A 24899-nucleotide genomic window follows, 5' to 3' on the forward strand; every position below is an offset into this window, starting at 1 on the left:
GTTAGCGGAGACATTAGCGCTGCCTATATTTTCATCCATGGCCGATGTCACCGCCAACGAACTACACCTCTAGAATGGCCCCGAGATAGCAAACCTGCGGTACGCGCAAGGGCCGGTTTTTGAAGGCAGGAGGGGGGTGGGAGCCCAAGTATAGCTAACCTCAATCTCCATTTCTGCTGCGTCTTGCCCATAAGGATTACATGTGAAAATTTCAACCTATGTAAACTTTCATTTTTTTTGAGGTTTGCTTTCAAAGTTCCTATTTTTTGAGTTAAGAAAACCTTTGGAGGTGCGATTATTATGCAATCTTTTCATTGCTATCACTTTATTCAACAATATTCGGCAAAATGTGGGCAGCGTCTGACATGGGTTTAGATGGCAGCCTGCTGTGTGAGCCCAAGTAAACCTAACCTATATCAACTTCAAAACGTTCCGGGTCTCTAACACTGGTCGGCCATTCTAGAGGTGTAGTTCGTTGGTCACCGCCGGCCGGCCGGTCGCCGGTCCCTCTCTTCCCCGCGACCCGCGCTTCCCCACCCCTGGATGAACTCCTCTTCACGCGGCCCCGCTCCCCCGCGACCTGCGCGCCCTACCTCGCGGCGTCGCGACGCCGCTGTCCGCTAGATCGCGTTGACGCACCAGCTTTAGAGGTTCCGCCGCTCATTTCCCGTCGTCTGATTTACAGTGGATCCTTTATGTTTCCATTCACCACCAACTTACATTCGTCACAAAGTGCTTGTGGAAAGTTACTGATCTACGCGGTCGATCTGTAGTTTTGAAGGGTTTTGCTGTTAAAGAATCCCACTTCAAATTCCATCTTCATCAGCCTTCGGGTACATAAGTTGGTAGTAATATGCTTTGTCAAAGAAGCGCCCTTCAACGCTTGGGCGTTGGAACTGCTTGTTTCTTCCTTGACTCTTAAAGTTAAAGAAAATGCAACGATGAGGATTGAAAAGTTTCCAATTTTTTTGCCTCTACAAAGTACCACCTAGGTAAAATCATACGTTTGCTATAATTTATTTTCCAAAACGTGCGCAAATTTGAGGAAAAATTAATTTTAGACTTTGTCAATACGTCCATTTTCTCTAAGATACAGCTCTCTTTTTGCGCCGGCTGTGGGTTGCAACAAAATTCTCAAGATGACTCGACGAAATTCACTGAGGTTTGACAACCGTCCGTAAAGTTGAGTATTAATTAAAAGTTTTCAAGCGAAGAAAAGGAGTCGATCTTTTATTTACTGGCACACTGAAAAAAATGAGTTAGCGTCAGATGACTAAAAATGGTTTCTATACACTAACTCAAATTGTGTGATTTGGACACACATGATTTTTGGTTTCTGTACACTAACCACTATTAGTGCTGGAAACTAATTCCGCTACTCTAATTCGCATTCGGTAGGGTTGGGTCAACCTAACCTCAAAACTGAGAGAGGAGAAAACGGCTTAGCGAATGATAACTGGACAATACTTTCAGGAAAATAAGATTTCTTAAAAGATGAGAGGTAAAAATAAACTGACCGGTTCCAAATGAACGACAGAGGAAAGGAATATCCCATAGGTACGTGCAAGTAGACAGAATTATCCTTTAGAGAGACACACACTCACACATGAAACGGTAGCGAATGTTCACACTGAATAAACATATCTCGTCCGAACACTTGAGATATTCTTTTGAAATTACGGGAGAACACGAACTATAGAAGTAAGCAGTAAGTTCACAGATTTTCGTAAAATATAAACTGAACGCGGAACGCTTTAATCGCAATTTAATACAGAAGATTGACGACTCCAACGAATATCATGCTTGTTTACTTTTTGAATCGAACAGACGATTTCTAACCTTAACAGGTTTATTTATGTTGCTTTCGAACGTTTTCAAGAAAGAGAGGACACTATAAATCATACCGGGAGTATTTACATTGTCAAACGAGCCCGAAATTTCACATTTTAATTGATTTTCACGAGCTGACGCGATTGAGGCTGTTGTACCGACGCCACTTTTTCGAAACTAAATAAATGTAACGGACAATGTGGCAGTTAGCGTTGAGGGCGAATTAGTTTGACCCGAAGGTGAATTTGTCTTACCACAGCGCTAATTTTACAGCTAGTGCTGTTTTCCAATTCTGGTTCGCGCTCTAGTAAAGTGAAGTCAGCGTATGAAGCGAATTGATTGGTGCTTCAGTACAATAAATTAGTTCTGAAGCCTAATTTTGATTCTACTTGGCGAGAACTTACCAAATTAGTTCTCAACGCTAACTACTTTTTTTTCAGTGCATGGAGTTCCCCGACAGCGGGGGTGTTTTTGTACAGGATGCATGGTGAATGTGGACTTTTTTGCCTTCGCCCTTTCGACCCTCTTTTTGAGCCGCCCCAAACCGTCCGTAATTATCTTGTCGGAAGTACCGCCCATGCTTTCTGACTGATCGTTTTACTTTTCGATTCTTCGACTCTTGCACAGTTGCGGATTTTCCCGGTTTCAACGTTTCTCATTACTGGCCGCTTAAAACGAAACCTCTGCACTTTGCACACTCTATAGGTTTATTTTGCTAATTTATTGCGACTTTTATCTCCTTCCCTAAAACTTAATGAAACCTTTTCAAAATCGAAATAAAAGACGTTGGAAGGCGTTTCAAGGAGCTCTAATTTCTAAAATTCAGGAATTTCCAAGTGTCTTATGCTTGGTAAGTCTCCGCAGAGAAAGAATGAAAAACAATCTTTCGAGTGGTCATAAATGAAATAACCAAATAATGCACGATTCAAGAACTCATACGTACGTTTAAGTAACTTCCTAAAATTCAAGGATGCTTAAGAACTTGAAAAAATGAAATGAAGAAAGGATTTCATAGACGCTTTCAAGGCATTATGGTCCCTTTTTCGGGAATACAGCGTGGGTTTTTTGCGTTTCCGCAAGATCTTTGCTTCACGTCCGTTCCAGAATTCAAAACAGCAAAAACCACGAGCCTTCAAACAATGTATGTTAATCGGCAAGACAAAAAAGAAGAGAGGTATAGAGAATGAAAGAAAATCCGAAGGAATGTATCTACAAGAGGTGACCGGTTATCTATTGGGTGTATGCTGCACCAGCAGTTGTGTACAGATGACGAGTAAGGGATATCGACGGTGTACGTCTCCAACCACGTATCTCGTTTGCGGTGTTTGAAAATCTAAGGTCCCATTTCATTCTCTTAAACAAGAACAAATCAGCATCATTGGTTGAAATTTTCATGGAATTTCCCTTGCACAGGGAAGGAAAATAACGGCAGTTTTAAGAATGGACCACTAGACAAGGTACGAATTTCAGCGTTCTGATACATGCTTCTTAATCAAAATTTCACGTAAAATACGATGCGCACAACGAAAATTACCGAAATCAACTCCTTACGAAGATATTCAATAATTCTTGATGCGTGAATTCAAACCACTCGCTCATGAAAACTCAATGCTCTACGTGATTCACATTGCACGCTAAACGTTAATCATGACAGTCTCTGCGATATAAAAATCTGGCGACCTCAATTTTGACGCTTTGGCTCAGCTTTAGCAAATTGCTTATAGTTTGAACGACACATGGTGGGAAATGAACATTGCTCGATTGAGAGGATTGCTGAAACCGAAGTATAGTGCGCGATTTGACTCATGTAGAGCTTTGAGTTTCTTGTGAGCGGGCAGTTCAAATTCATTGTAACCAATGTGAAATAAAAACGTTAATATCTTCGTTAGGAGTTGGTTTCAGTCATTTTTGTTGCGCGAATCGTGTTCTGCGTGAAATTTTGGTTCAGAAACATGTATTAGAATGCTTTAATTCGTACCTTGTCTAGTGGTCCATTGCCGTTGAGAAGTTTTCCATGTAAAAAATAAAGCATGACAGGAAGTCTGCCACGTCGTAAATCGAGATACGTCGTTGTGGACTTACACTGTCGATATGCACAACGTTTGCATGGAATACGCATGCAGGCATTAGTTAAAAGGGATAAAGAACTTATATCTACTCGTACAAAATGTATATATACGAGCAAACACACGCAATTAGAGGTACTTTCACGAAGTTAGTGCTTAGTGATAATTTGCCGGTTTTTTCAAAGAAAAGAAAAAAAGGAAAAAAATTACGTGTGAGATAGTTGTGACATAAATAAAAGAGACCTGAAGATGGAATAGTTCCAAGGGATCATATACTTTCGTAAAATCATAAAAATAAAAATCAACGTGATGATTAAAAATCACGGCTTGTTTTCAGATTGATAATTAATTAATACTATGAAAATTATAATGGCAAAATACTCGTTAAGAATTGCACTGCTAGCATAATCGATATTATCATTCCTAACGAACGAAGCTTAGAGCTGGGATATCAAGAAAAGTAAGCAAAATACCTGCGCCATTCGCTTCGGAAATTAGGCGTCTAAATGGAACCTGAAAATTGTTTACGACACCGAATTCCGCACAATGCCAGTCACGGGGATGATACCAGGAAGTTTAATTAAACATTTACAGGGGATCGGAGCACAGAATTACTTGCTTCAAACGATAAAGAAGTTCGCCATAATAAGTGCGTCTTGTATCGTCACGTCATTTCTCAAAATTGATCAACATTTTTCACTAACATTTTCAATTTCGTCATTAATATCTTGTCCTAATTCAGTTAACGTTAAGTAGGTAATTTTAACGTCCTCCTCAATCCAGGCAACGTAAAATTACATTTTAGATTTCTTTTAAATTACATACCTAATTCAGCTCACGCTCATATAGTTTACGCTCAGCCACGTTATTCTGTTCCAGTTAGTAAATGCCAGTTACGTAGTTCAGGCTACGTTAATAAGAATGTTAGGTTCAGTTTATATTTTAATACCTAATTCTAATAGTGCATCACTGACTTAAAGTAATGACCAGTTAGTGACTCTGGGGGCTGATTATTGAAATTGATACAGACAAAGCTACAGATAAAGAAGACAAAAAGAAAATGGAGCGATCCTATTGGTGGAAAAAGGTGGTTCTTGCAGATTAAGGGAGTAAAAGGAAGAACCAACTATAGGGTCTTTATTGTTGCCGTTAGTTAGTCTATTATATAGGTACCTGCCTTGTCCAATGAAAAAACCTGCTTCTACCAATTCTGCCATGCCAAGAATGAACATCGCATGAGCCTTCAGACATTCCCAAATTTTTTTCGATAAAATTTCAAGAAAATCTGTGTATGTTTTTTTTTTAATTTTTATAAAATTGTCATTCGCGACTGATCTGAATTATTTAAAAATTCCACGTAAAAATATTCATCTCTTCTCAAAAATAAATGTTATCAGAAGAAATTTGGCAACATTTAAAGGTTCATACGACGTTTTTCCTTAGCACGGGAAAAAAAACCTTCTTTGTTCATCACTTTGTCTAAAAATTTCATTAATCAGCCCACTGGTAATCGGAAGTGCTCCCTCTTTCAAGATTGAAAAAATTACACTGGAAAAAAAAACATTGGATCTGGAGTCCAGAATCTTAAAAACATCGACAAGAAAAAGTACTCTTAATTCAATCAGAATGTAGCTTAAATCAAGAACCAAGCTTCTTAATTTGAGCGGATTTCGTTTTGATTCAAGCAAAAATCCGATTGAATCAAGAGTATTTTTTCTTGTCAATGTTTTCAAGAGTTTGGACTCTAGATCCAACGTGTTTTTTTCCAGTGTAAAATGAAAAATTACACAACAACTACTTCATAAATTTGTTTGGAAAATCATTTTTTTTCTATTTTCCATGAAGAAGACGTCACTCCTGATTTTCCAGAGATTCGGCATCCGCCGTTGGCGTCTCCGGTCAGGAGAGGACGCACAAATATTGGTTAAACTTGACACTAACTTTTCCGAGAACACTCGATGGGTTGTTAGTTTTATGAATTTAATCAAAACTCGTTTCTAGCGAGCCGGCCCGGCCGCAAGGAGAGCGCTCCTCGACGCAAGGAGCTTAAAATGTAAATAAGGCTTCCGTTTTGGAATCATCGTGCCCGACTTACAAACAACTTGTGAAAGTAACCGCGGCCATAAGAAAAGCGCGCTCTTTAGTTTCGCCCGACAACGATTCGGTTAAAAAGTTTCTTAAATGCCAACACGATCGACAAACAAAATTAGAAGACCACTTAGGTGCCCTCAGCGTGAAAATGAAAGGCCATAATAATATGTCAGTAACACACACACACACCGTCACCCTAACCCTCACACACAAATGCAAACCCACCTTAGAAGTTTACGAGAGAGCACAAAAAACATAGCCCGAATATACGAATAAAGAAGGAGAGAATTAAAACATGGGTAAACAAGAGGCTAAAACATTAAAAACGCTAAAAGGCATGACGTTTTGAGCTGTTACCAGCTCATTTTCAGCTACAAAAAAATACAAAAAACAAGTAAAAAATTGAGTGGCGACCTGACCCCAGCCGTTATCATTTGCCTCGGATGTTCGGTACTGATTCCAGTGGTTACGTGATAACGGCCGGGGTCAGGTCGGCACTCAATTTTCTACTTGTTTTTTGTGTTTTTTTTGCAGCTGAAAATGAGATGGTAACAGCTCAAAACGTCCTGCCTTCTAGTGTTTTTAATGTTTTAGCCTTGTTTACCCATGTTTTAATTCTCTCCTTCTTTATTCTTAGAAGTTTCTAAAAACCCGTTCGTTTCTAAATTAAGTTTCTAAGTCTACTTAGATTGAATAGTCCTTGACAAAGAATAAACTGAAACATACAGTAGACCACTAGACAAGGCAATAATGACAGCAACACGTAAAACGCTTCCTTTTTCAAAATTTTACGTATTGCAATACAATCTAGTCCGGGGCACGAAATTCGGAAGTCAACCCCAAGCGAGATATGCGCGAATCAGCACTGATTAGGTGGAGCGTAAATAATACGAATTACGTCCCCTGTGTTTCTACCCTTAAATTAATCAACATTTTGCATCGTGTCTCCTTTTCAGGGGTTCATTTCCAAACCCACAGTAAACAATTTCAAATAGAAAACAATGAAGTACTCCGTGTTTTGTTGGTGTTTCACTGCAGGATCCAAAATGCACAATACACGTTTTGAAACTTTCGGTAAACTGCAAAATGATGTCACATCATCATTTTGTCTTAAATGAATGCATTTTCTTTCATGGAAGTTTGAGAAGAAGCTTGAATTGAGATGAGTCAAACCTTGAAAGTTGATGCGCGCTTGCAAGTTTTTTTTATTCATTTCGGAAGCAACAGTAAGTGTAATCCAATGAGACTCAACCTTAATTAAAAGTTACTCAAACATATGAAAAAGCGGCGTGCACTTACCACATCTATGAGTTGTGAAAGTTTGAGCCCCATCTTGACGGTCAGTCTATCCGTATTGTTTCCGACGGGTCGAATGAGTCGGTTGTAATTGCTGAGCAAGTCGTTGTACAGGCGTTTCGCCTCTGGATTTCCAGCTACCACAGCGACCATCGCCAGAACCACAAACCGCTCCATTCTAACCACGCCCTGTAAAGCAAAAAATTAACGTTACAACACAATCTAAAAACGGAAATCAACCTCTCCCACAAAAAAATATCGAAATCTGTCTTCACAGAGAAAATTGAACAAATTAATCCCTTTTTTTAATTTGTATACGATTGGTCAGTTTTAATGATGCCACCAGCCGCCTATCAAGCACTGATGTATTGCGTAGTATCATTATGAATTGAAGGCGTTTATAAAACAACGCACGTTTGCGATCAGTGGCTGTGCACTGTTTCAATCTTTTTGACCCACAATTTCAGTCGTCGTTCCTCCTTTTTTAAAAAATAAAAAAAGGAACGAACGCATTAAAACATGATTTCAAAAATGAACAAGATTGATAAGGCAATTTGTAAGATTACACGCTTATTTAGCTTTCATTTTCTCATACCGCGAGGAGAAAAATGTTCGGAGGTAACCCCCAAAAATCCGTGGTGCTACCCCCATTTGGTGGATGATACGGACATATCATATTAATTGTGGTATTACTGGTAAACTTATAAATATTTTCCTTCCAAATTTTCAGATAATTTTGTTCGCAATTTCACCTGAAGTCCCTAAGAATTTCAAGGGGAAATATTCATAAATTTCCTTAAAATTGAACATTTTATCGAAGTAACTTTGGCAACTCTCGAAAGTTCATACGGCGTTTTTCCTCGGCACGGCAGAATGCTTCGGTAGAGAGATTTTTTTGTGATATAAAAATAACGCAAAGACTCAATTGGACCGAGTTTAATAGAGAAGAACCAAGCCACATCAGCTATTGCCAAGTTTAACTGGGCAATTAAATTTTTTACGAGAGAACGTTTGTTTGGATTTCTTTGAAAATTTCAAGGAATTTGCTTCCCACCGTGGAAAAGTTTTACTGAACTTTGCACGAAAATCCGCACAACTGTTTTCATTTAAAAAATTAAATTGCCCAATGAAATTTGGCGATAGCTGATGTGGTTTCTTTCCTTTCTGTTTAACGCGGTCCAATTGTACGAGTTTCTATTCATTGGTCCTCATGCGCCGGCAACATTGGATTCAAGAGACTTGACTTTTCGTTGGGATCGTGGGTTGCACGGATTCGAGCCAGATTATTCGGAGCATTAGAGGAAAATCCCGAGGAGCGGTCACCGTCTGGAGAGTCCTTTTGCTTGGAGCTCGCGGCTTGGGTCGAGCGTCGGGGATAGGCCGCACGGTAGGAGGGACCAAACATCATACGCTAATCTCTCTGTTTCGTGGGTCCCGTCACTTGGGAATGCAACGAGTCTTGTCTCCTATTTTTCGGCGGGGCGAGTCCCTCGCTAAACATTGCTAATTGGGTTCCCGGTGAAATCAAAATACCACATCTTCCTGGACGGAGAGAGAGGCTGTGGGTGAGGCGAGATTCAAGGTTTCATGGAATAACATGTTTTGGAGGGTGGAATAGGGTGGCCAAAGGTTAAACCATCGGATTGCAGGTTTGACGGGTCAAAATAAGACGATTATTCTACTTGGGGTTTGTTTCCAAAACCTCAGTTGAAATTAGGGCTCCCCCAAATTTTTGGGAAAACCATCGCTTTCTACTTTATTTTCTTGATTTTGATGTTTATAGGCCAGAACTGATAAGATAGGTTTATGAAAATTACCGATATAATATTTAGCAGAGCACTCTTAGCCTCAATAATACTGAAATCTCAATTTATGAGGAGCTTTCAGGGGGTCTGATCTTTCAGGAGAAAAAAACCTGCCTCTCTTGAACTTCGTAATATGCCTCTGTATTATGAAATTCGGATAATTTTACGCTGAAAACTGAGGAGAGTAATATTAACCTTAGTGAGTTTAGGTCCATAGTTGTCACCAAAAATTCAGTAAAAACGATGATTTTCCCCCGGAAAATGGAAGAGGGGGTAGCTGACGTGACTCCGACTGGGGGGGCAATGTTGGGAAATACTAAAATAATAGGTTTTATGTTGTCAGTGTTGTCAGTTTGTCATTAAAATTATTTAAATAGGAGCCAGCCCTCGCTCATAATGTGCGATACTTTTCAGCCATTTTTATAGGCGAATCCGAGGAGGGGGGAAGGGGCGTGCGCTCCCCCTTCCTCGCTCGAAAAAAAAGAAGGAGGAAAAAATAAGGAAGAAAAAAGGAAGAAACGGCGGAGAAAAGAAAGAAAAACGCTTACATTCGGCAATTATTCCTGATAATATTAACTCAAACTGCATAGGAGATGCTTCAAAAATTCAAAAATTTTCTGGGAGAGGCCCCCAAACCCCCTTACGCCCTCCCGTTCGAGGTGTCTGCATCCACCTATGGACATTTCTTCGATGAATGGTTGCACTATTGAATCAATCCAGCACTTGAACTCCAGGACACTAATGCCTGCACTGGAAAAAAACACATTGGATCTTGAGTCCAGAATCTTAAAAATATCGACAAGAAAAAGCACTCTTGATTCAATCAGAATCTAGCTTAAATCAAGTACCAAGTCTCTTAATTTAATCAACACAATGTAAAAACAGAGCAATAGAAAGTTCGCGTGTTGATGACGGCGCAGAGATACAACTATTCGTGCTTGGTGGGTGTCCGTGTTGCGTCTGCAAAATTGAAGGCGCTATGGCAAGAGGCAACAATTCGCGATGCTACTTTCTTTGCTTCTAATGAAATTGCCTATTGCCTTTCAGATTACGGAGAAAAGTTTTTGAAGGAACACTGGGAAAAAAACACATTGGATCTAGAGTCCGGACTCTTAAAAACATTGACAAGAAAAAGTACTCTTGATTCAATCAGAATCTAGCTTAAATCAAGAACAATGCCGCCTCTTAATTTAAGCGGATTTCGTTCGGATTCAAGCAAAAATTCGATTGAATCAAGAGTCCTTTTTCTTGTCAATGTTTTCAAGAGACTGGGCTCTAGATCCAACGTGTTTTTTTTCCAGTGTGGGTAAAAATTAAAAGCGCACCCTGTCAGCTGATCGTGTAGTCTCCAATAAACAAAACCAAAAAAAGAACAACAGAGGGATGGAAGAACGAGGGGAGGCGACAAATTTGCCTAAATCGAAATTAATACATCCGCACCCCGGCGCTAGAATCACCCCCTTTTCCGCCTCTCCGGCTCACTAGCATCCGAATGGTCTATTGGCTAAATGGTGTCATCGTTTCGGGCCCACGAGGGCGCAACGACGCGATTCGAACCACCCCTCTCATCCCCCCCGCGTTCGACAACGCCTTCCCCTCCTCGGTTGATTATTTTCGTATGCAGAGGCAGCCGGCGAGGAAACTTCGTAAACAATGACTCGTGACTTCCATCGGATTGGTTCCCGTTTTTCCTCTTTTCCTTTCGGAATTTTGACGAGGGCAAGACTCGAAATTAAACAGCTGTCCCGCTCGCCGAAATTCTCTGCCAAATTTCTAAAAAATAAAATTTCGGCGACGGATCAAAATTTTGATAGCGTTAAGTAAATCAGTGATATCTGCACTGAATCTTATTATAAAGACGACCTCAGGTATTATACTGTGTGCGTTACGCGTTACTTTTATGATTTCAGAATGGAGATGTTGCATGTGTGAGGGATTTGCGATTTGACCATTGATTCTTGTAAAAGTTCGCGAGAAACACGATGGTGCCACTGGTTTTCTCTGAAATCATCTCCCAAGCTCAAAAAAAGCTCTCAAAGTGAGGCCAAAATGGAGGGGATATCCCACCCTACCCTGAGAGTCCACCTCTACATCAAAACAAACTCTCCATGCAAAGATAGGGAGCAAATACATTCGCAAGGTTGTCGTGTTTTCAGTCTTGGAGTCCCCAAATAAAGTGGCAACCCTGCTAATGTATTTACTACCTATCTTTGCATGGAGAGTTTGTTTTGATGTAAAGGTGGACTCTCAGGGTAGGGTGGGATATCCCCTTCATTTTGGCCTCACTTTGAGAGCTTCTCTCGTGCTTGGGAGATGATTTCAGAGAAAACCAGTGGCACCATCGTGTTTCTCGCGAACTTTTACATAAGAATCAATGGTCAAATCGCAAATCCCTCACACATGCAACATCTCCATTTAAAGTATGATTCGTGGTTTACAAGGAAATGTATTTTTCTTGTCACCAACTGACAACGGTGCGTGCATCCCTGACGATAAATTTCGAACGTGCCCGTCATAGTGAATCATTCATTAAAATTCCTGCCAACATAATTCGGGATCGGAGTCACCTTCCCTGACAGAACGTGTTTAATTCGCGTTGGCCTTGTAATGGAAGTATGAATGAGCGCCTTTGGAAATCGAATATAGATGAAACGTTGCCGCCTTAATACAAAATTACGTCTTTTTCATCTTAAAATACGCTTTCATGAATCGTCAGTATTTCAGTGCAGCCTGATTGTTGAAATTTTTTGTTTGTCGGGACGATATAGATGACATAGGTTAAAAGGCGAAGCGTGATTGGTCGGCTATGTCTTATCGCTGCTTTGTCGTGCCTATGTCGGGTTGACCTCTCGACAAGCTAACGGCACCTCTTAAGTTTCCGACAGTATGTCGATCATTCCACCTGACAAAGGCACGATAAAGCAGCGATAAGACATAGCCGACCAATCACGCTTCGCCTTTTAACCTATGTCATCTATGTCGTCCCGACAAACTAAAAATTTCAATAATCAGGCTGCCGAAATATAATATGCAGGCTCAATATGCAGGCTGTGAAAACCTTAGGCTCGTAGACCGATCAAAAAGCGGCATAGCTTTCCTGAACTAACAGTTTAGGCGAACTTACGCGATCAGATTCGGTTAATATTTTGGATAAATAACTGATTTATCATCGTTGGATTTTGGATCAATCAGAATCAAATATCTAATTTTCGACCAAATCCTGAGGAAAACGACCCAAAACTCGAATTAGCTTAAAAAGCGCTCCAATTGGCCAATGCCAATACGATTTAATCTACGAGATAAAATACGATACAAATTATAATACAAATATATACAAAAATACGTGCACTTTTTACACTCTACTCCATCACCATCACTTCACCACGAATGTTCTTGCTCAATTGTTGTTTTTGTCGCACGAAATACCGCCATTTCGAAAAAAATTGGTTGCTTTTGGAGAGTTCTAATGAAACTTTCTGACCTTTCTCCGCCGGAGGTGGGTCGAGAAATTTTGTATTTGGTTCAGATATCGGTTGCTGCTGAGCTCGACAAACTAGAGAATTGGGTTGGAAAAAACTCGTTCTTAATTAGGATTTGGTTGAAAAAGTCAACCAAATCCACTCGCGAAAATTCGACTATTGTCATACTCTCCCTTCATACCTGGATACTCTAGTTATATTCCCTCTGAGAAGAACAGAGAGTTACGTTAATAAGTTTAGAAGGGTTCCCTGTCTCCGGCCCCAATGAGGATGCTGGGAATTTTAACCCAGGGTCGGGTGGTTTGGCAGAGAGGTCTCGTCCCGCAATTAAACACTCCGGCTGTTTGCGTTACATTAGAGTTAACAAGTGCGTGCGACTGAGCCGACCTGCCGTGAGCTCCAGTTTCAGCCGCTGGATTTCAGGCCTCGCTTTTCAGTCACTTGAATATTTTCAGGCCCTTGTTACCCCCTTGTCTCCGCTGCCCGTTGGACCGAGCCCAAATTTTCGCGCTCCTGTAATTTCAAAGGGTCATGTTCCAACATGGAATCTCCTCCGTTGAACGATCTTCAAGCGCAATAAGGCAATTAGAAAATCCTTCCTCAATGGTTGATAATGCGGATTATTCATGTCGTTAAGGTTGCAGATTTTGATTTGCAAGCTAGGGTAAAACTTGATGAAAACAAAAAATGGGTCAAACTCTCATTGAATATTTATCAGGCGATAGAAGTTGGAATGATTGAAATTGAACGACACTTTAAAGATATTTTGATTGATGTTTCATGAAAATTTGACCAGAGCCTTTTCAGAATATCTGTAAACATTAGCAAATTTTGGATCAATGTTATAAGGACGCGTAGAAAGAGTCTATCTGAATTTTACGTTTTGAAAAGTGACGGACCATTTCAAGGCATTTCTTTCCTCCAGATTTTGATGGAAAGGTAAAATCGAATGATTTTAATCGATTTAAAGTATACGTGAAATAGATTTATAATACTCCGGGTGAATTCTCTTACACCTCTCTTCACGCAAAGCTATGTACAATTCTATCATACTAAGCCTCTAAAATATTACACTCGTAAATGTTCATTTACTATAACAGCACTCCCAATGAACACGTAAAGTGATGTGATCAAAACAAGAGAAAATATTTCATCGATCGTGCCAATCGTTGCTCAATTTAAACCTTCATTACATTACTTTTTCTTCTTTTTATGTCTAACCTATTATTTCACAATTTTTCTGCTAAACCTCTCTCAGACGAATTATTAAAAAAATGACCCTTATTTAAAAGATCCATCTTCCACCATCAATCACAGTTCTTAAATATATGATATCAACTTGGTAAAATGTTAATCTGAGGGGCTTGCCTTCAAAACTTTACCGGAAAAGGTTCCCTCAATGGTTATAAGCTTCGAGGTATATCCGTAATGCCCCCAGTCAATTTTTTCGAATGGCTCCCGCACCCCAGTCTGACTCTGAATTCACCACTTGTTGACTGTATCTTTTGTGTGCCACTTATTCCTTACATAGGGAGAGTTAGGACATCTCGGATCCTGATGTCATAGACCGCTAGAATAATGTAACGTTTTTCGTAATCTTTGATCATATTCTCTAATTCCTTACCTTCATTCTCTTTCTCTCTTTCTCATTCTGTTTGTTTTTTACTGCTCCCTTAGTTTCCCACTCTATTCCAATTTATAATCTTGATTGAAATGAGAATGTAACCTTTGTGGCGGTTATAGTGACATACCACGAAATTCTGCAAAACGTGAACACATCGAAGTTGGATTCCGCATGTCCTAACTCTCAGTATACACACACCTGAAAATGTCCGTGTTTAGTGTTACTCTGTTACCTTTGGTCAGATCGACCCAAAAGACTTGGTTGATCAAGGCTAGAGTTTCTACACATAGGTTTGGCCACCCTAACCCAAAGATTCGGTCGATTTCACACAGGAAGAACTAACACAAACAAAATTAACACAGCTTATCGACGGTGTAAGTCGGCAATCACATAACTCGTTTGCGGTGTCTGAAAATCTCCGCCTCTATATTATTTTTTTAAAAAAGAACAAATTGACATCATTCCTTGAAGTTTATGCAGAATTTTCTTCGCACAGAGAAGAAAACTTACGGAAGTTTTAAAGAATTGCCGTTGAGTAGTTTCCGTTTAAAAAATAACGTATGGCAGGAAGTCTGCGACGTCGCAAACCGAGTTATGTGATTGCCGACTTATACCGTCGCTATGTTATACTTCGTGTTTTACTGCCCATATTGACACAAAATTCTGGTTACTTTTTCCCACTGTGCAGAAACTCCAATGTGCCGCAGACCAATAATACTTAATTTACAGCCACTTCTGGGGGTATTTAAAAATCGAAGAAAAACGTCTTACGTAATTTACGGACGGCCCGGTAATGGGCGAAGACGGCGAAAACTTTGCGTTTGCGAGTTGTCGACAGGCGTGAGCGCGTGACGTCGGAATTAAGGCGGGCGACGGGACGGGGCCGGGCGGGCCGTGGCCGTATTTCAGCGGGCCACGCTCGCACCTGAGGCCGATGAGCGTGAGTTATCTGCTCCGGGAGTTATTATTCACGCTAAAAATGTTATTAAGCATCCGCGCGAGCGGGTGACGCCCGGGTGATAAACAACCGGGGCTCATCGACGCTTTTAAATTCAATATTTCATCGCCCCGTTGTTTTCCAGCTGCTCCGCCGACGAGTTAGAAGCGAGTTAAAGGGATGAATTTTAAATTAGATGAAATAACCCAACGCCAACGCCATGCCACCGAGCTGCGGTGCTCGCATCGTCTCTCTTTTAAACTCCGTTTTCCTTCATTTCCTCCTCGTCGAGCCGAAGCTTCCTCTTCCTTCCTCATCGAGATCCCGCAGAGGGATCGGGGATCGGGCTTCCCGCCACACAGTGAATCGATTCGATAGGAGAGGTTTGGCATGATTTAAAAACTCCAAAAGTGCATATTTTCATTAATAAAAGTAGTTTGATTGGTTTTTTCATATAATTTTAATAAAAAGCACCCCCTGAAATTAAAATTGTGACGAAATGAACGTAAAATTTACAATTTTTGTCCAAAATTTCAAGATCAACTTCTTCCAAAGACTCCTTCTATTGTGCGACAATGACTCCTTCCGTGCTCCCGTCTTATGCCCAACAGAGCAGTGATGCCCAAATTTTCGAAGCCCAGGTTCCTTCAAAATTTCACGAATCTAATTTAAATGAACTGATGGATTTAGTTAAAACTGAAACCTGCTTTTTATTCGTAGGTAACAGACGGAAGCTATGAGATAGCAATAAAAGCGCGATGATTGAAGGACCCACGGTCCATGTGGCATAAATGCGGGTGTAGCGCGAGAATGCATCTAAACGTGCTCTTCGGATATGCGCGTTGCATCAAAAAAATTGAAGGCGCTCTAATTTAAAACATTCGTTGCAACTTGAAAAATTATTTGAAAGCCGGAGCGCCTTCGATTTTTCAGATGCAATACGCGCATCCAGAGAGTACGTTTAGATGCATCCATTCGTTATTTCACTTATCCAGATCTTTGCGACCCTATTTTTGGTAGCGTAGCCAGTTCTTCTCCAGCGCCTTTCCTTCAGTCTTTAACTCTTGAGTAAGCTCCTGCACGGAGAGGACGTCGCGAGGACCTCGAAACTCTCTTCGTCTACTCAAGGAATTTTTGCGAGGTACGGAAGAAAAGAACGTTTACAATACAAATGCAACTGTCATGCTTTCATAACATGAAGAAGAAATCATATAGCTTAACATTCAATATGACGCGAATGATCTTTGTTCTCCTGATGAGCGGAAAATTCCAGATGAAGAGCTTGCAGGACGCTAGTATATCTCATTCCAACATCTGTGGGTTAAATTTAGAAATATCCCGTGTCTTCATCGTATCCCACTTGAAAACGAGACGACGGATATTGTGGTGCGAGCTCCTAACACTGTCCAGTGGTCTATTATCCTTTTTCTGACGCTGCATAATAGCCCTCCATAAACCTTCCTTAATCACAACGTAAAACGTACTGACCTCCCTGGGGAAAGGAGCAATTTCAGGAACGAATATGAATACGACCCTTGTATACCATTTCTTCTCTCCGATAGTGCGGTGCACGGAGTCACGATTGATCAGACTAACCCCTCCCCTCAACCCTCACCTCGGTATCCTTTTAACCTCCCCCTCTTCATCCCTCGAGAACAAAACTTGAAGTTCAAGCTCGGAGCTAATGCATCCCCTCCCCCTCACCCCGGAACCGTCGGACGGTCACACTTCTTTGATGCATAATGCACAATGCATCCGTCTTCGAAAGCTCCAAGAGCATTCTCTAGGCCTCCTTCGTCGGTTTGTGACCAAAAGACCATACGTCCATTGTCGAGTAAGCCGTGCAAAACATGACATTTATTGGACGACCGGGTTTATCTAAAAGTTGGATTAGGCTTTTTTGTCGACGAAACGCTGGATTCACGACTCGACCCGCCGCGAACACTAGATTTTTCGCTCTCAGCCGTTTTCCTTTAGAGTATTTGAATCGGTGGATGTAAAACCTAGTGGATCCGTGATCTGATGAACTTTGAAATTTACATACTCTTATGGAGCTCGGAGCTCACCAGATAATGGACTTGTTAGGTTTTAATATGGTCGGATTCATTCATGCTACGACGAATAGCCCTCGCAAAGTTAGGGGTCAAAGCCATTGAGAAAAGGGAAGACGGTTGCGAGTTGTGGCTTCTTAAACTGATTTATTCCATGTTATACAGGACGATAATTTGTGCCATCCGTTGTACACTTTCATGGTTACTAATAATTACTAATTTGAAAGTTAGAGAAATTAGATGCCAATCAGCTAAAGACAGCTGATTATTGAAATTGATGTACAAAACGAAAGGCAGAGAAACATAGGGAACATGGAGGTATCCTATCGGTTGAAACGGGTGGTTGTTCTAGGCTAAAGGGGAAAATGATGAACTAAAACTATAGGGTCTCTCGTGAGTTGCCATTAGTTAGTCTATAACGTATAGTCCTTTGTCCATTGCAGCCAGCCGCTTCCAGTCCCACCAATAGGGTCGCTTTATTCCCCTTTTGACTTCTGTGTCTATTGCTTTGTCCATGAATGTCGATGATCAGCCCGTAGAAGCGATTGCTCTTTTGCGGGAAGTTATGGAAGTACTGCTGACTGCTGACGATTATTCGCAAATGACGTCAGTACTTGAGCTTTGGTTTCCATGAGACTTGAAAATTTGACGATTTCACCTGTTTTCGCGGAGTCGTTCAGTTGGTTTAAATTAGATTCGGGAGATTTTGAAGTTTGGATTTCGAAAATTCGGTTGTCGCCGCTCTCTTCCGATAACGCTTTAAGCGCTCGTTCCACGCACCAACTGGCGCTCTCAAACTAGCACCAATGCTTTAATTTCTCAGCCATTTGTGCCTAAAATTCATTAAAAATCTGATCTGATACGTCCCGAACTTATCGGTGACCCCCTAAGATCGTCGAGCAGACGACCTTCGATAGACAACAGTAAACTGTCTCATCGATGAGCCCTTTTGAAGCCTCTGGCATGCGGGACGGGCGCATCACAATCGCTCTCTTCGGCTGACGTTTGAGACGAAATTGCTCCCAGTTTGTCTTTCGCGACCGGGCGTATCCTTGTCAAATGATCTGACTCAGCTCTCACTCGGTCCCGAGTGTGAACGACTCGGAATTCGGCGCGATCTGACTCGCGGGCGCCGCCGGGCAAAAATCACGTTTCGCCAGACGCCCCCCCCCCCCCCCTATCTCCTTCCGCCTGAGCTGAGTTCAATAGGGTCCCCTTTGTTATGCTCATTTTCCCGTTTTTCTCAGGCGCGCGGACGAGGAGGGGGGGGGGGGGGGGCGACGCGGCGAAGATACACTTGTAATGTCTGCGTCTCGTTGTCGGGCGTGTGTGTTTCCGAACTCGTGCCAATTTTCGGGCGGGGAGGCGATCCCCCCCCCCCCCCCCTCCGTGTCGCTGCGCCGTTGAGTTGGGAGCGATTGAATTGGATCGTTCTTCAAACTCAACTCGAAACAGTTCGAAAATTCGTTTAATCCTAGAAAAAATTATTTAGGGACAGGGGAAATTTCGCTTTTTTCAAAAAATCACTGTTTTCCACTTTCAGGACGGGCTCCTCTTCTTTTTTCTTCAGAAAAAAATGAGGAAAAAACAACACTTCACTCACTCACACACATCTAGGCACCCTGTACTGTGCGACGATACTTAGTGGAATCATCGAATTTGTGTGCGCTGAAAAAAAGTATGGTAACATTTACTATGAGTCTACTTGATTTTTTACACAGTGATACTATTTAGTGAACATACCTAGAATTACAGCAGTATTCACCGGAACTCTAGTGGTTCGTATCATAACATGGTAAATGCTACCATAGAGTCTGGTGTTCATTACCACAATCGCATCACTGTGTTAGAGTATGGTAAAATCTACCACATTTTTTTTCAGTGTGTTATTAGAAAACTATCCTAACCTAACCCGACTCAACCAAACCCAACTCAACTCGCCCTAATCCAACCTAGCCAAAAGACATTTTAGTCAAACTTGTCCAATTTCTTCGAACCTAGTTTAACCTAATAAACCTGACTATTTTTATGGCCACATGAATGCTTTGTTAGACAGATTTTTGGTTGCGGGTTCACGGAGAATGTCCCAATCACTGCGGTTTACTTACCGCAAGCATCTTTCGGATTAGATTCTTACCGATCCCCGATGGCATTCTATCTGACCGTCATGACGTCACATGCAGCCGTTTGGAAAGTTAGCCGGGGGCGTAACAACGGCAGCGTTAAATAACGCCGGCCGGATGCAGCGAAATTGTTCCGACAAACGGTCCAAGTTTTCGTGTAACTTATTCCGGTCTACTGCCGAGGAATGGACCGGGGACTTTTAGCCAATACCTTCATCAACCCTCCCCTTCCCTCCGACCTGCCCTCGGGAACTTCCAATGAACTTAAGGGCAGCGTCCACAATCATTACTCGCTGAGCCGGAAACGCGAATTAAACAATGCGAAAACAAATCATCCGATTATCGACCTCGACCGATGCGGGCTCTTCCTCTCGTTTCCAGGGAAATTCATCGCTTCCCAGATAAACGAGCGCAACTCCGTTCCAATATTTCAAAATCAACTCCATCAATTCAATTAATTACAGGTATATGATTGTGAGATTAGGTCCAAAATTTTGCTGATTTTAGCGTGTGATTAATAGAAAAATTCGTAAAATTTTCAGTTGATATTTCCCAAAAGACTTCTTGTAAAAATATGCTTCTCGAGTAGAAATTATACAACGTTGAAATGCAGTTACGTTCCTTTGATTCGGAATCGATGAACTGAAGACTCGGATTACGGCGGATACAGCGCTTCTTACCTAAACCTAACTTTGACGAGGGGCTGTCCATTGATTCAACTGTGCTTTAGTTCGAAAATGAACCCGAGAATTTCAAAAATCCGTTTCTTCGCAAAAATATGGTGTTAAGGGCCAGGCACGGCATTCAATTTTCTTCTCGAACAACAAAATAATTTCCAGAACAATGTTTTTCATAATGATGAATGATTGCAACATTTGATTCCCTGATTTGTCTCCGACTCCCTACGTATGTTTCTATCGTAATTCCCTGACTTTTCTACGGATCTCTAATTTACTCTGATTCTCATCGTACTTTTCATTTTAAATCTGAATGCATAAATTTATGTACCTTGACTTGTGATCCAACACGGAGCGAGCGGCGCGCAAAGTGGATCGAGTCAATAGGATAGGTCGGACAAGACTTGGAAGTTTTAAACACTTATAACTACATTTATACAAAACTTTGAGGTTCTAGAAGTGGTTCCATTGGTTACACCGTGAAATTTTCTTCTAGAGCCACCTCTTAAAATTTACGATGTGACAAATAAACATCAAAATTTGCAGTTTCAGTCATAAACAAGTCCGACCTCTCTGATTGCCTCGATCCACTGTGCGCGTTGCGAGGTCGTATGCTTGGAGAGAGAGCAAAAACGTAGGCAATACAAAACGGCGGCCTTACATTCGGACTGATACTCCGCACTACGCAGAGGTTAAAATCGTTGCTCCTACGGAATCTCAGTAAACGTAACACTCCAGAGCAGCGTTTATTTAGATAAAAACGTTATGAATTCTTGGCGGTATGTTTGTTAATTATAAACGGAGTCCATATGTACTAATCTGGGTACTGACATTGCTCAATTACGTTTACAAACTCATGGAATCGATAAAACGGCCGAAGTTCCGAACTCAATAACTCGTTTGGAGCAGAGAGTAAAACATTGTGTAGTACAAAACGCCTTCAATTAGGACTGATACTCCGCACTACGCAGAGGTTAAAATAGTTGCTTCCTACAGAATCTCAGTAAACGTAACACTCCAGAGCAGCGTTTATTTAGTAAAAACGTTACAATCTTGGCGGGGAGTTTGTTAATTATAAACGGATTCCATATGGTACTAATCTGGGTACAGACCTTGCTCAAATTGCGTTGACAAACTCATGGAATCGATAAAACGGCCGAAGTTCCGAACTCAATACCTCGTTTGGAGCAGAGAGTAAAACCTTGTGTAGTACGAAACGCCTTCAATTAGGACTGATACCCCGCACTACGCAGAGGTTAAAATAGTTGCTTCCCGAAGAAACTAAGCGAACGGAAACACCTCAGAGCAGCGTTTATTTAGTAAAACGTTAAAATCTTGGCCGGGAGTTGGTCAATTATTCAATATGGTGCTACTTTGAGTGAGAGGGAACCTTATATGTTACCACCGTGCTCAAATTGCGTTGACAAACTCATGGAATCGATAAAACGGCCAAAGTTCCGAACTCAATACCTCGTTTGGAGCAGAGAGCAAAAACGTATGCAATACAAAACGCCTTCAATTCGGACTGATACTTCGCACTACGCAGAGGTTAAAATAGTTGCTTCCTACAGAATCCCAGTAAACGTAACACTCCAGAGCAGCGTTTATTTAGTAAAAAACGTTAAAATTTTGGCGGGGAGTTTGTTAATTATGAATGGATTCCATATGGTACTAATCTGGGTACAGACCTTGCTCAAATTGCGTTGACAAACTGATGGAATCGATAAAACGGCCGAAGTTCCGAGCTCAATACCTCGCTCGAAGCGGGGGCTGGTTCAGGCTCAAAAGTTAGCATCATCTTGTTTCTCGAGTATAATTACGGTCGAGGCTGGAAGCGCGCTCTAAAGATCTCATTAATGAAGGAGCCGCCGTTTAACTTAAAACCTAGATTTGATCCGCGTCCCGGCGCTCCGACAGCCACCACACGGCCTCGAATCGTTACGAAGCTATTAATCCGACTCGATAAGTGACGGATGTGAGCCGACGATGAGGTGACCGCTCGGATCTCTTGAGCCCTCTCCCTAGCAAGTCTGCAGAACAGACAGGACCCACGAGCTTTTGCCACTTAGCTCACTATTCCGGCATCCCTTCAAGACTTCAAGTCGAAACGAGCCGAGTCAATTTATAACGCGTCCTTCCCAGGAGCCGCCAGTTAGCTCCACTCAGGGTTGCCCGATGGACTTCCCAATGGACCTACAGCGGTTATACACCAGCGACCTACAATATGGGCGGTTTTGGACCCTTGTTATTAGACATTTTTTATTATCAAGGAAAAAATTAGGTAGCATTTACCATACTCTGGTTAATAAACGGCACAACCAGAGGGTATGGTAACTTTCATCAAAATTATCGTAAAATTAACAAGAGTTTTCGTAAGCTGGGACAAATTCCTCCAATTCTGCCGTGCTAAGGAAAAACGTCGTATGAACATTCGAGAGTTGCCAGATTTCCCTTGATAAATCATATATTTTCCCAGGAAATTCGGTTTTTATATGAGGAAATTTGGCAACGCCTAAAGGTTCATACGGCAGTTTTCCTTAGCACAGCAGTATTGATCAATCATACAGTAGCGGTTAAAACAGTGAAATGCATATGGCATTTTAATAAGTTGAAAATATATCGAGTCAGAGTCAACGGAATTAGTATTATAGCCTTAGTTAAAACAAAAAACGAAACTGGTAAAGTTTTCCAAAAAAAAATAAGACGCAATATGACAACCCCGTCAAAATCGGGTCGCTCCTCGACTCCGGGCAAACGCGAGATTTGCGGAAACTTTTAAGTCACCGTTAACGATCGCTAATTTCCATATGTTAAACTGAATTTCGTTCCGCTTCGATGCTTTAATCATACGATATAAGTTTCGAACTTACCCGCGCGGGTTCTTCGGCACCAACCCCCCTCCCCCCGCCAAGGAGCACCGCACTTTGACTTTAATTGGAGCATCGGTTTGCCACCACGGCTCTGAAATCGAATTCAATTCGAGTTTAATGCTTTCGAAGGATTAAGACCACGAGTTGCGTGTTAAAGTCGGTCGAATTCATAGAAATTTAATATTATGTGACCAAGAGCTGAAACTGAATAGCTTTGAGAAAAAGTGAAAAATTTCAAAACGCGGGTTTTTAAGAATTCGCAGGGGCGTTCCGTGATTGCGATTAGCGGGGTCTTTAAAAGTATTTTTTCTTTTCTCATTAAATTAGTAAACTTTTAAGGGGAAGGGATGAAAGTAAAAGGAGGAAAGTGGTCGGCATATAAAAATTCTGAAGTATGTGAACGTTCTTTATTACGAACATAGCTTTGGTTACATAAAAGTAGGCAAGTTTTTACAAACTTCGAGAATCTTTTTACGTTCATCTTTCAACCTTGGGAGGGAGTTGCGTTTCTTTACCTGAGAAATGACGATTATACGTGTATTTATATTATTCCTCTATTGCATGAAATAGTTTTGGATCACGGAATTAGAAACACAAATATTTTTCTGAGATATCTTTAAAAAAACAGATTCGTAGTTTTTTTCCTGGGGGGGGGGGGGGGCTCTTTTCCCCCAAATGACCCCTCAAAGTGGTGGTTACATATGTGTGGGTCCACGAAACTTTGATAAGAAAATATAAAAAGAGAAGTTACACACATGTGAATATATCCAATTTTGGTAATGGGCTTGCGTAAATGCATTCAGAAACGTGGTTGCGCTCGTAAAGAATTTTTAAAAAAAGAAAATACGTTAAACTACATGTGTGTGTACAAATGCAATAGACGATTCAAGGAATTATGTGCGTAAGGCTTGCATGCTAGATGATTTTTTTAAACATTAATACGTTCAATTGTGCTTCACCGGGTTATTCTTCTTATCTCTGAAAGAGGCTGGTTCATTTTCGCGGAATGCGTCCCATTTTTGCTGAGCGTTTTTTTCTGTTAGTCAGTCGCTACTTTGACCCAGTTTAAGAGTAACGAATAATCGAAGCGTCTCAGTAAGCCAAGTTCCAATGAAAATATAATCTTGCTCAAACAATAAAAGACTCTTGAGAGAGATTAATTTTTTCCAAGAAGCGTGAACAATGAATTTCTTGTAATACGGATGGATTGAATCAAAGCAGCATAACTTCGTTTCATGTGTTTTCTTTCATAATTTTCTAATGCTTTGAAACTTTTAATGAATCCGCCCTGAGCCATAAGAGAAATATACTTGACAAATTTAAAGTCAGTATTGTGCTTCATTTTCTCGCAAAAAAAAAATAAATAAATAAATAAAGAAATAAATATGAATTAAGAGACGCGTTTGATTCTAGTCGCAATATCGTCCATTTGCAACTGTTCACGCAAAAAGGGCGCCGAAAAAGTGAAAATTGAAGGAATGGGTCCAGACCTAAAAGGAATGTTTTACGAGCATTTACAAGACCGCAAAATAAACTACAAAACCATATTGCGGTCTACAAAAACGATCGTGATCCATCAATGTTCTTTGTGTGTTTTGACCACGTGATAATTCACATTAGCAAAAATTACTGTTAAAATACTGATCCACACTGAAATGTACTAACTTAATTGTATGTACTTCGGCTTAGAGCAAAACTGGGGAAACAGTTTTATGTTGTTCCCCCAAAATGAAAGATTTTAGGTTACACGTTTACGTTACGTTGGATTACACGTTTTTGCAAACACTCTATCCACTAGAAACGAAAGGGGAAAATCTTTTTGCTTCACACCATTTCAATATAACCCCTTTTTTTCGAAAGAATTCCGGGAATGATTTTTACATTTGACAAGTAAAAAAGAGCGCAGGAGAGAACAAAGGTGTATCAGAGAGGTTTGCGTAAAAACCGGGTTGAGCGCATTAATGCACGCATGGAAGCAGCAGGGAAAAGTATCATGCACAAAAAAGTACGTACTGTATGAAAAGCTGCGTGATGTGAGGAGAACTTTTTA

General features: G+C 41.0%; 1 protein-coding gene across 1 annotated transcript in view; it reads right to left on the minus strand.

Moving 5' to 3' along the window:
* Positions 1–24899, minus strand: part of nAChRalpha1 (nicotinic acetylcholine receptor alpha1) — a 244376-nt gene that overhangs the window by 103096 nt on the left and 116381 nt on the right. Inside the window, exon 3 of the mRNA XM_019056913.2 lies at positions 7287–7472. Within this exon, the coding sequence (XP_018912458.1) occupies positions 7287–7472 (186 nt within the window). The remainder of the gene's footprint in view (positions 1–7286; positions 7473–24899) is intronic.

Source organism: Bemisia tabaci, chromosome 5 (assembly GCF_918797505.1).
Source record: "Bemisia tabaci chromosome 5, PGI_BMITA_v3".
Classification (NCBI taxonomy): Eukaryota; Metazoa; Arthropoda; class Insecta; order Hemiptera; family Aleyrodidae; genus Bemisia; species Bemisia tabaci.